The 15809-nt window shown below is 43.8% G+C and overlaps 1 protein-coding gene across 1 annotated transcript in view; it reads right to left on the reverse strand.

Moving 5' to 3' along the window:
- Window positions 1-15809, reverse strand: part of Myo1e (myosin IE) — a 206213-nt gene that overhangs the window by 121832 nt on the left and 68572 nt on the right. The window contains exon 2 of the mRNA XM_020175398.2: window positions 69-212. Within this exon, the coding sequence (XP_020030987.2) occupies window positions 69-212 (144 nt within the window). The remainder of the gene's footprint in view (window positions 1-68; window positions 213-15809) is intronic.

Raw genomic sequence — 15809 nt, forward strand, 5'->3', positions numbered from 1 at the left:
TGGCAGAAAGTCACAGTTTGCTGCGTCTTGTCACAGAAGCACCGTCCAAAGGAATGGGGAAAGGATACAAAGATGTAGTCATCCATGTATCTCTTCTTCAGGTTCTCCACGATGGAGCTCTCTGTGATCTTGGACAGCAGCACCATGTCGTCCACGCCGCTGTGCTTCACATTGTGGCTGTGCCAGTGGTACCGGTAGGCACCTTTGCTTCCCTGTGGACAAAACCACACACCTGTTAGGACAGTTCACATTCTCCTAGCATTAGAGAAAAAATTGCTGCTAAATTCCCAAACATCTCTTGATTGCAATGAGCAAACAGATCTTGCTCTCACAGGCCTGGATTTAAGTTCCAGCCTTGCCACCTACAGATAACTGGGAAAAGGGACCCCCAGCTTGCCATGGCTTGGAAGCTTCTCTTTTCTCATTTTTAAGACAGAAATAAGACCAGCTTCACAGAGTCACTGTGAGGGCTGCATTAAAGGAAATGCATGGATATGTAAGTAAAGCATTGAACAGTGTGGGAAAACAGCACAAAACACATGGTCTCTGACACTTCCTAAATCTTACCGTTTTATCAAATTTGTCAGTGAAATTAAATAATGAAACAGAAACTTTATAGACTTGTTTTGTGAAGTGTATGACAAAAAGTAGTGGAAGACTATTACACAATGGCTAGATCACATTGTCATCATCATCATGAATTCCTCCTCTCCTCATAAACTCATCATTGTCCATGTAACATTGGCTTTCCACATTTAAAAGATGTTGTGATGACTGATGGCTGCTATACTAACCAGGAAGAAGACAGGTTGGCTTCCACATGGTCACAGATCTGGACAGAAGAACTCATTCCACCCCACCCCCCACCCCATGGCCTCCTTGGAAAAATGAAGCCCTGAGCATATGTCTAGCTAAATCCCAACTTTTGGGGCTGGAGCAGAGGGCACACCCTTGGTGGCTGTACTTGGGAGCTCACCGTCCACTGTAGGACACCTAGATAATGAAGGGCAAGTAACTCATGTGTCAGTAATAGTCAACACATGAACATACATGAAATAAATGCCTGCTGGGATGAAGGAGGACTCCTTTGTCCTAGAAAGGCAAAGGAATGACTTCCCGGAAAAGGAGGCATTTGAAGTAGATCTAAAATATTTTGAATTTGCCAAGGGAGACCAGAGGAGGAAGGTCATTCATTATAATCTCTATTCACCAGAGCACAAAAGCACACACATCTGTAACAGCAGATTGCAAGACACTGGGATATTTTCCCGTGCCTTCAAACACGTCATGCATTATCCCATAAATGCCACACACTGGGCAAGCGTAGTGGGCACTGAGCTGAGGGAGACTCAGCCCCAGCCCACACTCAGGCAGTTCACTACCTGAGGGAGTCTGGGTAAAGCAGAGACAAACTCTGAATAAGGGTATGTCTACAAAGACCAACTGCTCAGGCATCAAACTAGATGAGGAATGGGAAAAGGAGGTTCACTGAGAGAAACAAGATGGAAGCCGTATTAAATTTCATTTTAAAATGTGTTATTAAATTGTTTTCTTGGAGGAGGGGGACAGATTCCTTACGAAGAGCAAATTCTACGAGGCTACAAGGAAAGCAACCTTTAAAACCCAGCCAAAACTTTGAGCACATGATAGAAGCGAGAGCACACAAGGGAGGGGCGAGGATAGGTAAGACACCTAAAAAACTAGCTAGCATTTGTTGCCCTTAACGCAGAGAAACTAAAGCAGATACCTTAAAAGCAACTGAGGCCAATAGGAACTAGAGAAAAGGTGAGATCAAAAAGAATTAACCTAGAAGGTAACGCACACGCACAGGAAATTAATGTGAGTCAATGCCCTGTATAGCTATCCTTATCTCAACCAGCAAAAACCCTTGGTCCTTCCTATTATTGCTTATACTCTCTCTACAACAAAATTAGAAATAAGGGCAAAATAGTTTCTGCTGGGTATTGCGGGGGGGGGGGGGGGGGGGGAGAGGGAGGGGGCGGAGTGGGTGGTAAGGGAGGGGGTGGGGGCAGGGGGGAGAAATGATCCAAGCCTTGTATGCACATATGAATAAAAAAAAAAAAAAAAAAACCCAGCCAAAAAGAAGCCACTACAGGAAAAGCACACCATGCCATGGCTGTGTGGGAGGTTTGCCCTTCTCCCCCACTCCATGCTAGCAGAGGGAAACCATCCATACAATATATTTGGCTTTCCCAGAACCACCCACAGCATCGATTCTACAAAAATTACCTCAGATCTTACCACTCCTTCTTCCTCTTGTGGCAAAGCAGAAAGACAGGAAAAGTACTGGCCACAGCCTGACTCACTGGGCTTCCACTGAATGACCATGTCCACTTTCGATCAGATAGAGTCTGGGTGACTTCTCCCCTGCACCCTTCCTCCTTTTCCAGCTTTCTGGCCACCCACAAAGTTAACTCTACACAGAAAGCCAAGGCCCCACAGTAACCAGCCTGTAGTTGGTTGGTTGTTTTTTAACCTCAATAGCTGTCCACCCACTCAGAAAAGACCAAAAGCGTCATTTTCTCTTTGAAAAAGGTAAGTATGGTTGAAGAAAACAGAAGGCTATTAGTAAGTGGTTATTTAACTTCTACAAAGAGTAAGAAACAGATGACTCTGTGTGGTAGTGTGTATGTTTGTACTGATTCACAGAAAGTGTTTCTTGAGGTTACTCACATCTGTGAGCACCCAATCCAACAACCCTGTCCACCTTGCTGCCTGGCCCTCTCAGAGGCAGTTTCTCTTCCCAGTGCCAGCTGCTCCCTGGTACAATGTGGCTCCCTGCAGACTTCATTCATTTTCATGACCAAATATCATTGATATTGGTTTCCACCCTGGTCTGGAATCTTCCCTAACTCATTTTCCAGTCTTTTCTACAACAGGGTAAGGAACCAAGATGGTGACTAAGTGGTTACTATAGATGGTCCTAACTTACAATGATTACAATTTTTGTGTTTTTTTTTTTTTTTTACTTTACAAGGGTATGAATGCAGTATGTATTCAGTAGAAATTGTACTTCAATTTTTTTTTTTTTTCTGGGCTAGCAAGATGCGGCTCTCTGATGATGCTGGTCAACAGCCAGCCATACTCTACCCTGGACTGTGATGTTGGGGGGCTTAGATGTATTTAATGTATTTTCAGTTGACGAGATTTTTAACCCACCTTGTGTTAATGGGGACAACACCTTGTTGTGAGTTAAAGAGCATGGTGCATGCTGACAATGAACTGTTTGGTTTGTGGCAGTCTGTCCACTTTCTATTCTAAACAGTCTGTGGGAGAGAAGCTAAATTCCCATGCTGCCTAGAAGACAGGTCTCCAACTAGCAGGTGGCAAAGACAGGAAGCAAACCAAATATTCAGTGATGGTGGACTCATCCACACAGGGCTTCTTCCCGCTGACTTCCCAGTGACTTACTGGATGTTTCTGCCTGTTGAGTCTAAAATGGCAACAGAACGATGGACTGTTTCCAAAAGGAATTTCTCACTGGGAAGACATACAGTCTACGCTAATGACCACCTCTTAGCATGAAAGACTAAAACACTGGAGTTATTTTTACTTGGCACATTTTCTATATCTAATTGGTCACAAACTCCCCCTCCCACTGTGTGTGTGTGTGTATGTTCCCCCTCTCTGTCCCCACCTCTCCCAGGCAAGTATAGTTACATGTATGAACTCACTCAATCATCACAATCACTCACAACACTATGAACCACTCCCATTTTTCTGGTGAGGAAATTGTACTGTGTCCAAGGTCTTCTAAACTTCTCTCCTTAACTGTGCTTTTCTCCAAACTCTCCTTCTTGGATAAGCTAAATGTGGGGGAGGAATAAGTGAGAGAGTGGGAGCAATTCTGAGCCCCCAGAGGCAGGCTGTCTGCCCAGGCTGTGAAGGATGCAGTCAGAGCCCACCAGATGGCACTAGGGATGAGCTGGGACGTCCTAGCAAAGGTGGTTTGCTAAAAGCTAAACAGTGACACACAGGCCCTTGTCCAGCCCAGGGGACTTTAAAGGTGGACAAAGCCCCTTTTCTGTGTTTCTGCAGGTGACAGCAGAGTTTCACAATAGTGTGGCTTTTCTAGAGAAGTAACATAGCTGCTGGGTCAGGGGGTGAGTGGGTAGCCCTAAGTCCCAGGAAGCAGGGCTCAAGGCTGTTTTGGGACACAAACCACTGTCATAGGTGCATGAGGACATGTGTTCTGGTTCTGTGACCAGGTTTTCATGGTTCTTTCTCCGGTCCCCTGGCTGGAAGGCAGGGGTAGGGACGACTGGCAGCATACTTTGAAGGATCGTAGGGAATGGACACTTCCACATAGATGTCATCTGTCCTGTCACCTCAACAGAACTGCTTGTGTCTTCTCTGGGCTTCCTTTCTGGGTAACTCTATTTTGTTACATCTGTAACAAATCTGTAAGATTTTAAACAAGTAGGACACTCTGCAAGGTAACAGAACAAATACAGCAGCTGGTGGGCCACTGAAGAAATGAATTGTCGCCTTGATTACTTGTCATCTGGATTATTGGCAACTAATGAGAGAAACTTCCCACTAGATGGGGATTGGGTACAGGCTTTCTTGGACCTACATTAAGTTTCTAGTGATGATTCAGTTTATGAAAAAGCGATTGAATCACATGCAAGTTCCAGAACGTAGGCCACACCCACGCCCACATAATGGCCTGGTTTGTTGCTTGCGTTTAGGAGGTGGCACCAAGAACGAGTGTGGGGCGGGAACCTCAGCTGGTTGAGCATGACTGGTTTGAAAAGGTGGAGCCTTGCTAACCACCGTGTGTTTACCAGGGTGAGGACAAGGAAGAGCGAAGCTGAGTCAGAGCACACGGCAGGCATTGTCCTCTCCCGAGAGTCCACCTTCACTGTCCCACAGAGCCAGGGTAGCTCCTGCCTGTCCCAGTGGTACCTCTGCCAACATGCTCACTTTTCCAGCTCATCAGGAGAGAAGTGGTTACTCACGCTCTGGGTAACGTACTTCAGATGCCCAGAAAAGGGAGGCCAAAAAAATGTACTCTGTAAACACAACAGACTCAGTGTTGGAAGGGCCTGGGGAGGAGGGGTGACCATAAAGGCTCTTAGATAATATTTTTAGGGAACAAGTTGGAAATAGGTATTGACATTTTAGACACATAGCTAAACAAATTTTAGCTAACTAAAAATATAATTCACATCCTATTTGATCCAGTAATTGTATTTTTAGGCGGTTACCTCAGGATATAGCTGTAAACAGATGGTAAGATACATGTACAAGGCTGCTCATTGTAGCCACATTTATAATAGGGAAAACAGGAAACATGGTTAGGGGTCAGATTAGAATTAGACAGACAGCAAAGGAGTACAATGCAGTCATGAAAGGGACTCGATTGTGCTGGTATAAAAAGTTCTTTAGGATATACCATTTCGAGGGGGAAAAAGCAATCAATATGTGAAATACAGATTTCATTTCCCCATATATATTTTAAAGGCATGTGAACTATAATTTTTTTTGCCAAAAGACACACAATGTGTTTTTAGGGAAAAGGCCTAGCTAGAGTTTTGGCGGAAGGGTGACTTATTTTCCATATTATATTTTTCTGCACAGTTTGCATATTTTAATTGTATACATTTGTTACAGGGTGAGTGTCCCTTACCCAGAATGCTCGGAATCAGAAATGTTTGGGGGTTTTAGATACTTTCGATTTTGGAATATTTACCTATACGTAACAAGGCATCTTAGAGAAGAGACCCAAATCTTTTCTTTCTTTCTTTCATTGTTCTGAAGACCAGATCTCACCATGCAGCCCAGGATGCCCTCAAACTCATGATCCTCTTGATTGAGCCTCTAAGCAGCTGGGACTACAGGCACTCACCACTATGCCCAGCCTTGGGACCTAAGTCTAAAGATGAACTTCATTTATATGTCATATTGAACTTGCACACAGAATCTAAAGGTAATTTTAGACAACATTTATAGTGTACCTGAGTTTTGATTATGGCCTGTCAGATGAGGACAGGTATGAAGTTTTCCACTTGTAGAATCTTACCAGTGCTGGAAAAGTTTGGGGTTTTGAAGCAATTTGGATTTGAGGTTTTCAGATTATGCCTGTTCAACCTGTAGCAAAATTTAAAAATAATGCCCCAGGTTAGTGTTGGCTACTGACCAGGACCAAAATCCAGGTCCATGGTTTTAAGGTGGAATTCTGTGCTGCTTCTAGTTTTGAAAGGTGATTGAAAGATGTCTGGATAACAAGGCAGTGCTGCGTGTGGGATGTTCAGCTGGGCTGGGGGCCAACAGATCCAGTTTCCAGAAAACCTGGGAGCAGAGTACTCCCAATGTTCTAAGTGCATTTCCCCGAAAAGGAGATAAACCATATTGTCCTGTGAGCAATGGACAGTGATGTGCTCTGGCCCACAGTCACCTAAGCTCACTTGTCACTAGGATTGTTCTGTTCCTGTGAGTCACAGCAGGAAGGCAATTGGCCTGCTAGACTTTGACCTTCTAATCCATAGCCTACAGTTCCACCTTTTTCCATCCAGCTCTTTGACTCCGATGAAACATTTGCCTCCACTAGAAATGAAGGAAAACTAACCACGAATATTTGTGTGTCTACTATGTACAAGGCACCGTGAGGTAGCACTGGGCTTGCGATGCTTTTCAACTTTATGGAGCTTCAACACCCCCAATATTTTGATGAGGTGAGGATGTGTTTTTGAAGTGAGTGTGTGTGCTGGACTGTATTAGACAGAATTTAAGAATGGTGTGGCTTCAGGAAAGAGACACACAGTAGTCAGTAGTCAACACTACCCCTACCAGCCCCCCAGCTTCGAGGTAGTTGGAACTAAAATTCACCACCACACCTGTAAGGATGTGTATTGGCTTTGCAGTGATTAATGCATTATGTGAGCTCATTTAGTCCTCACAACACCTTAAGACACAATTATTATCCCTGTCACTATTTCACAAATGGGGAAACTGAGGCTGAAGGTTGTAATGCACCAAATTGCCTCTGCTTGGAGAGGGTGTCATGGGAAGGTATACTGGGGAGCCAGTGCACAAGGCTGTGGAAGAGGGAAGGCTCAGTAAATATGAAAGGAATACTTACTATCTTCACTGGTTAAGTAGGGGCAACCTGACCAAAAAGTTCAGCATTTGTGTACCATTTTCATAGCCATGATCTCAGCTAATCCTACATTTGACATTGGGATTTCAGACTTCCTTTCTTTGCTCTTTCTGCTACCCCACAACTCACTTCTATTTTTTTTTTTTTTTTTTTTTTTTTGGTGCTGAGGACCAAACTCAGGGCCTTGCACTTGCCAGGCAAGCACTTTTCCACTGAGCTAAATCCCCAACCCGCACAGCTCACTTCTATACCATCCTCAAAGCCAAGCATCCATGCTGTGAGCCCAGTGATCTGCTGTTGGCTGGAGTTGGCCTTCCTGGAAGAGTGTGCCCCACTGTGCATGGGGTCCATGGACAGAGAGTGTTTGTAGTACCATGCTACCTGGGAAGCCTTCCAGTGCAGGAGGGGGTGTTAACAAAGCTGGAGCAAAAGGCAGAAACTGGGTGACTCAGACTGGATGCTTGTATCTATGGCCAACCCATAGAATACCAAAGGCAGTGCCCAAGAACCTGTGCCACTTAACTGCAGGGTGACACATGACTCACTCAACCTCTGAGCCAGTCATGACCTCAGCAGAAGGAGGCTCATAACACTACGTAGGCAGGGACTGCAGCAGGGCTGCTTTTACGTGATCACGTAATCAGGAAGCTAGGTGTGGGAGACGTACACCACCTGGCCACACCCATGGGACTAGTTGACTGGGAGGGAAGAAAAAAGTCTGAAAAAATAAAGGACAATAAGGTGCCCAATTTTGTTTCAGTTTATCTCTGTATGAAAATATGGATGTAAACTGTCACAATTGTTTATCTCTTAAGTGTAATTTTTGTCTGATTTTATTTTTATACTGAGCATTTATTTATAAAATATATGCATCCAGGTGGTGTATGCCTGTAATCCCAGCTACTGGGGAGGTGGAGATCAGGAGGATCACGGTTTGAGGTCAGCCCAGGCAAAAAATTTGAGAGACCCTATTTCAACCAATAAAGCTAAGAGTGGTGGGGTGTGCCTGTCATCCCAGCTACATGGGAAAGCAATTAGAAGGGCTGCAGTCCATGCCGGCATAGGTGTAAACATGAGAACCTAGCTCAAAATTAACTACAGCAAAAAGGGCTGGGGCCTGACTCAAGTGATAGAGTGCCTGTCTAGTAAGTGTGAGGCCCAGAGATCAAACCCTAGCACTGCCCCCTCCCAAAAAATCCATACGGAACTACTTTCATTGTGAAAATAATTAAATCAAATAAGAGAATAGATATAAAAATACAATGCAAAATGAAACAAAATCTATAATGGTTTGATGCTTTTTCCTTACTTTTTATGATTCTGTTTTTATTCCAGCTTGCTGTGACAGTAAACTCTACTTCAAGTAACGATGGGCCCTAGGAGAAGGAACAGCCTTCCTTTTACATTCCCTGCCTGAAAGGTCAACCTGAAAAGGATTGTCTTCTGGGAGGATATAAGGAAAGTACGTAGGAAGGTGAATGTAGTGGAAATGTTATGTACTCATGCCTGAAAAGGGACGTGAGACCTGTTCAAACTATTCCAGGAATGGGGGTGGCTAAAGGAGAATGATGGAGGGAGGTGAATTGAACTATGATATATTGTAAGAACATCTGTAAATGCCACAGTGTATCCCCATTACGGTAATAATGTGATAATAAAAAAAAATAAAAGGATTGTTTTCTATATCAATGAACTGTTCAAGTAGAAGAAGTCGTAAGTCAACAGCTAACCAATTCCATCAATTCCAAGATGTTATTTTTCACATTTTAACATTCTCAAATTAAGATCTATCCTGGCTGTTATTTTTGCTTTTGAAGCAGTAAATAGTGTTGTCTTTTTACAACCAGTAGCACTTAGATGTGATGGATTACGGCACATAATATTTACAAGTGACGGTTATAAGCACTTTACAAATATTAAGTCACTGTTTAATAGCATCACAAATATAAAATATAAAGATTTTGGCTCTTCTGGAAGCATTGTAGCAAGTACAAATCTCATGTCAGGAACAACTTGCAAGTTTGTTCAAAATCATGAAGTTTTAGAGGCTTTGCTGTGAAAGTTGCTGTAGCTGCCACCCCCTTTCCCTGTCCCCACCCCACTACAGGAATAAGACAAGCCACCCAGGTCAAGCCACCCACCACCAGAGCACAAGTCTGCAAAGCAAGGTCTTTAGGCAATTTCTTCTTCAATTTGTAAAGGTGTGTTCAGGTCTGTGTCTTTTTCAACTTCAAGGTTCCTTCTATGTTTGCAACAGGAATTTGTCCTAAACCTCCTCCACCCCTCCCCCCCCCCCCCCCCCCCGCCATGTATGTCCCTGGAATTACTATGATATCTGGCTTTTACCATGATTCTTTCTGTCATACACCAGACTCTAGAGTTTCCAAAACTTCAGTGACTAACAATTTTCTACATCCAAGTTCCACCAGCCCTATGCTTCAAATTTTTCTATAAACTATCTTTTTAAATTTGGTTGAGTGTTAATAATCTCCTAAAATCTTTAGTTTGGACTGCTTACTTTATTTCTTCAATAAGTTAAAAAAAATTAGAATACACAGTGCCAGGGCTGTACACACCCACTTTGTAGCCCACTTGGTGCCAGGTTCAGTTCCATGTGTGGGGACCCCAGCAATTTCCAGTAGTCATAGGGAATTTACACGGCTGCAGTTCTATTTCCCAGAAGTCTCTGCTGTGGAAAGTCTTGCGAGGCAAGGGCAGATTTCTCCGTTAGTTACTAAGTGAGGGTCTAGGGGTTTGTTTCCACTGGTAGAAACTACCCTGTATTCATGTCTGAATTTCCCCCTATTTGCCATCAGGGGTCCTGAGGCCCCTGCTCTAGTCCTCTTGCCTGAGAAAACCCTTCCAGCCATACATGGGGGTGTTTCTGTGGTTCCCCCGAGGCGAGGACGTGACTTGAGGCTCAAGGGACATTTTCTCTTGGGTATTGGCTACTTATTCTTTCTCTTTCCAGAAGTGCTTCCTGGAAGTGTTACCAGTACTGTTCTGTTCCACAGCCCTTGGTCTCCAGAAAACTTAGAGGGGTGACTCTTTCCTTTCTGGTCCTCTCCAAAGCCTCTTCATTTGGAACAGCTTTTAACAGTCCCTGTGTGTCTGGGTGCCCAGTATCCTGGGCTCCCATAACTCATTCCAGGCTCTTTGCAGCCCAACAAGAACTCTGTCCTCCAAGAGAGGCAAAGGGCTCTGGTGGCTGCTCCTTCAGGCACAACCACTGGCAACCCAAAGAGTGGGCTGTCAAGTGGCTGCCCTGGCAAGCCTGGTCTGGAAGCTCTTCCACCACCACTGCCCCACAGCACTGCTGGCCACACAGATAAAGTGCCAGTCTTAGCGAGCCTTCCAGACCTGCCTTTATGCATTTTCAAGCCTGCTTTCTCCTAACTCTGGGGCTCCATTTTCCAGGCACATCATTCTGGACGTTGATTTGGGACTCCAAGGTCTGTGAGGTGGGATATTCAGTGACTATGTCATGCTGATCCTGTTCTTGGGATATTCTCTCATGAACACCTCCCGACACCCCACCCCAATGTCATATAAACTTCTGCCCAGCTCAGCCCAGGCATCATCCCCTGTGAGAAGCCCAGCCTTCAGTGCACCAAGCGAACATCATTCTCTGGACACCTCGACCCCAGAACCAGGTCTCACTCATCAGTGTACCCCAAGACCTAGTATGGTGACCAGTGCATCATGGACAGCCCACAAATAGGTGCTGAGCAAATGCAATAGAAAATCGTTATTCTTACATAACAGCTAACTCTTACTAGATGCAAGGCTCTGTCCTCAATGTTTTGTGTATAACTTATTTAATCTTCACAACCGTGCAAGGCCAGAAACTGAAGCATGAAGAGGTTAAGTAACTTGTTCAACTCTGGCAGCTGGGTTTCAAATCCAGGCTTTCTGGAATCAAATCTTTGCACTTTAAACATCATACCTACTACTTTTCATAACAAAGTAAGTGGCCCCTAGAAATTGCAATAATTCTAAAGCTCGCTGCTTTATTGCATATGCATGTCTAAATTCTTCATCTGAATAATAAAATCATGACATACTTCTATTATTTTTTATAGGAGAACATACCATTACTGTACTGAGTACCTGGTATAAAGGCCCACAGCTAGGCGCCCACAGAACAGCCTGATTCTGTGCATCTTTGCACAGGACAAGGCTCTATGCCATGGAGTCAGCCTTCAGAGGACATCTGTTCCCTGCAGTGAACCCAGAATGCAGGGCAGTGCCTGGTGCATTGCAGTTGGTGCTCAACCAGTACTTGTGGGGTGAATAAATGACAGATTGTTTGGCTCATCTCAGAAGACCTTTGCTGAATAAGTATTGCACCATGGCAGCTGTGGTGGGGAGCCTGCGCCCAGAGCCAGCTCCAAGGAAGAAAGAGGTTCTCAAAGCTGTGTTATTTTACCTCCAACCCAGGAGGCCAAAGAGAAGAGATGGTCCCACTAAAGACTCTGTAGTCCAGCTACAGGTAACAGGCTCACCTTGACCACACCATTAGCAAGTTGCAGAATAATATGAACCAAATGGTTGACATCCATTTCTATGATGGACGCTCATTTTCCTTCTGCCTCTAACTTTTGGAGGAGTCACACCAATCTCTGTCTCTATTTTTCCAAGCTGTGGCCAGCTCGACAGATGTGTCAAGCATTTAATAGTCCTCAGAAGGATCCCCACATCACTCCTGTCTTCAAGTGTGAAAGTCTCAGACAGTCAGAACACAATTCAGCAGTGTAATTCTCACAGATTTGGGTACAAACTCTACCTCTTATGCACCTTGGACAAGCCAGTTTCATGGAACTTATTCTTCACAATGAAGACAGTCTATTAAATGCATACTGAAAAGTGACTTAGGTTTTATACCTCCATAGACAGGACTGTCATTAACAACAGATTCATACACCAACACTCTGTAGGACCATATGTCCTAATTTCTGGTTTAAAAAATCTACTTTCTGAAGAAAAGATGACTGCCCAGTAAGTTTCTCTGATTTAATTAAGAAGCCAAATTAACGAGCTAGAAATACCTCCCCAATGGCTCTTGTGCATGACAGAAGGTAATTGACCAAGTTCTTTTCACATAAAATGAGCTATGAGTCTGTACCATGGAAGAAAGAAATCCTAATTTCACTGCTCTTTTTAAGAAAAAGAAAAATATGCAAAGACTACAGCAGAGCTGGTATCAACCTGATTACATTCTCTTAGGACTCACTGTCGTTCACAGTAGCTCGTCTTTATTGACTGCAGAATGTGCACTATTTATAACAGAGACATAAGATAACCAGCTACTCTCATTTTATTTATTTTTGTAGGTTCTTTCTTTTTTTTTTAAAGAATGAACTATTTTGGAGGGCATATCTGAATGGGGACCCAATTTTAAAAAGAGTTTTATAAGACTGGTGGAATTATTTTTCTTGCCCATGTTTTTAAAAAGCTAGCATGGAACATCAAAAAAAAAAAAAGTACAAAGGGTAGGATTTTAAGTAGACATGACACAGGGAGGGTGTTAGTGAGATCGCTCACTTAGGGGTGCCATGCTGGGATGTGCCAAGTGAGGGAGGGATTCAGGCTGTGGTCAGCAGTAGTCTCAAGGTGTGGGCAGCCTTTGCTGTGGAGATCCTGAGCTGGGAGATAATGAGTCCAAGAGAAAAGCCAAACTTAGGGGCAAGGAACATTCCCTGGGTACCACAATCGGTTGGTTACCAATGCCGAACCAAATACAGAAGCCGGAAATGCCCATTTCTGGCACAGGCACAGTAGGAACCTGGACTTGCCTATCTGGAGCCCAGCCATGTTCCTTTAGGGGTAGAATGTAGCCAGAAATGCATCAGTCTAAGGAACTTCAGGGTAGCAAGCAGATGTATTTACCAGATTTGAGACATCTTGGACCACAGAGAGGAAGACTAACAGGTGGTAGAGATGACAGACCTTTGGCTACATCTCAAGAAAAGAAGCCACCAGAGTTAGCAGCCACTAATCATGCTCCAGATGGGTGCCATCAGGATCCTACAGGTTTAGAGCAGCTCCCGTGTGTAAAAATAAAGCCCCAGAATGGCCTCTCACTCCCTCCATCACCTGATGGGGGACCCGGGGCCTCCCCTGCCATTCCCGCTCATGATCCACACTCTGCCCTGAGGAAAGCAGTAAAACCAAGCTGGGCTCACTTCAGGAGAAGTGTGTGGAGGAGGAAATCAAGAATAAACTTGATGATTCAATTAAAAACCCCAGTGTAGACAGGGAGGCAGGTAGCCTTTTGATGCCCTTGTTATCCATTATCTCGCAGAAGCCACATCCAAATTCAAGTCCAGCTTGCAGGAGATGAGCAGTACAGTGGTCCATGGGCAGGGAAGGAAGTCCATATTACACTGGCCTGTGTTTAAATAAAGTTTTGCACTAGTTGTTGCTGTTCATAACAAAAAGGGAATGGAACAACGGGTAGCAGTACAAATGCTCTGATTGGATATGTGATATTTCAACGAAGAAACCGAGCGCTGCTCTCTCATCTGGATTTGATTAAAACATATGGAAGCTTAAAATCCCATGAGGCTCAGGTGCTCATAAGTTGCTCCATTGGAACAACGGGTAGCAGTGCAAATGCTCTGATTGGATATGTGATATTTCAACGAAGAAACCGAGCGCTGCTCTCTCATCTGGATTTGATTAAAACATATGGAAGCTTACCATGAGGCTCAGGTGCTCATAAGTTGCTTCATTTAAAGGTGAGAAATTTGAACACAGGATTCTTCTCTGAGGATAAGGATTGCCAAGCAGAGTATAAGAAAGACAGTAGCTGTGGAGGCCACAGGAAACTTGACAGGCTAACTAAAAGGGAGTCAGTAGTGAAGGAGTACACTCAGGACTGTCTTGGGCAACACATTTGCTTTGTGGGAAAAAAATGAAAGCATTTAACCAAAGAAGAAGAGGAGTAAGGAAGGGGAGAATTTTCTATACTCACATTTATTACCCTAAAATTTTGAATGTACTTTGAAGGAGCCTTGCCTATGGATAAATCTGTTTAAAGCCATCACTTTGCAGATAAGGAAACTAAAGTCAGAGAGGTGACATGACAGGTCCGTGATGCCAGCACTGGAAGGAATCAGGACTAGAACTGGGGCCTTCCAACTCCCAGCCCAGCCCTGTATGTGGCTGTTTGTGCTCAGTCTTCTTGAGCAAATCTGTAGCAGAGGTTTGGATTTTCTTTGTTTGGTTTGGATCTTTTTAAATCACGCACTGGTTCAGGGAAGAATGAGGTACTATTTTGAACACAACGTAATCTGGTGCATTTAAATGTTTTCAATTTCTCAAATAATAAACATTGCCATTTGTGAATCGAAACCCATTGGTAGTCAGACTGTGTAAGGACACTGGTGTTCATCTGCACAGCAAATATTTAAAAAGCTTAATTTCTTCCTAGTTTTTAATGTAAAGATAATATAAAGCAAGCTTTCTTATGTTCTTCCCAGAGGGTTATCTTCCATATGAAGGGACATGGACCCCACTTTGGGAACCACTCTTTTAGACCCTCTTGGCTTCCTCTGAGATACAGGCCTCTGTTTATGAGTGAAAAAATAAAAGCTTGGGCAATGCTTTAAAAAACAGACCCAAGATGGAGGAGGGAGAAATAAGGAGAACGCCTACAGAAATTAGAAATCTCACAACAGACCTCTGTCTATAGAATTTCCCGGTGTTTCTTCCAGTGGTAACTTTCTCCTGCTGGAATCACTAACACTGAAAATGAAACACAAGCTGGCCATGTCTGATGTGATTATGGGGCATGGGTGAGTCACACCACTTAAAACTCCCAACTACATAGAATGTCCACGCAAGGAAAGTTTGGGTCGCTGCTACTTATTTCTTATTGTATTCTGTGAAATATATATAGCACCAAAAGGGCACCCATACCCTTAAGAGGTGTGCAACACAAGGTTTAGGGGGGGCAGGGGACGGGCTCCTCTTTTCTTGAACACTAACTATGTGCCAGATGCTATGCTATGTGTGTTGCACACATTGTTTTATTTGGTTTCAAAAGAATTCTAGAAATAGGGAGGTACTATGACCCCAATTTTACAAATAAGAGAGAGACAGAGAAAAGAGAGAGAGAGAGAGAGAGAGAGAGAGGAGAGGAGCCCTAGAAGAATTTGATTTTCTTGAGTCAAAGGTGCCTCCTTGCCCATTAGGGACTCAAATATATTAAGAATAACCTCACAGAAATTCTCACCCTAATGAAATAGGCAAGATAGAATCAATTGCCAAAATAGTCCCAGTTTGGAATCTGCTGAAGGAAATTTTTTACATTGCTCCCAAAGTCAAAGTCAAGAGGTGGTAGGAAACTGGTCCCCCTTGTTGTATGGGCAGGAATGAGAGTCAAGGGGGCTGGGATTAACAAACAAGTGGTCCCCAAAGCAGTATAACAGAAATCACTTCATCCAAGGAATGGAGCAAACTTGAGACTTCCTCTCCGTGTTGGATGGAAAAAAGTGCTCACCCGGTTATGTAGACAACAGTGTGTTCAGTTTAAGGCAAGACAGCAAACAGAAAATAAATGTTAGGCAGGCATGGTGGCTCATGCCTAAAATCCTAGATACTGGGAGGCAGAGATCAGGAGGATTGCAGTGAACAAAATGTTCATGAGACCCCATCTCAACTGATAAAAAGCTGAGTGTGG

The sequence above is a fragment of the Castor canadensis genome, chromosome 2 (genome assembly GCF_047511655.1).
Source record: "Castor canadensis chromosome 2, mCasCan1.hap1v2, whole genome shotgun sequence".
Lineage (NCBI taxonomy): Eukaryota > Metazoa > Chordata > Mammalia > Rodentia > Castoridae > Castor > Castor canadensis.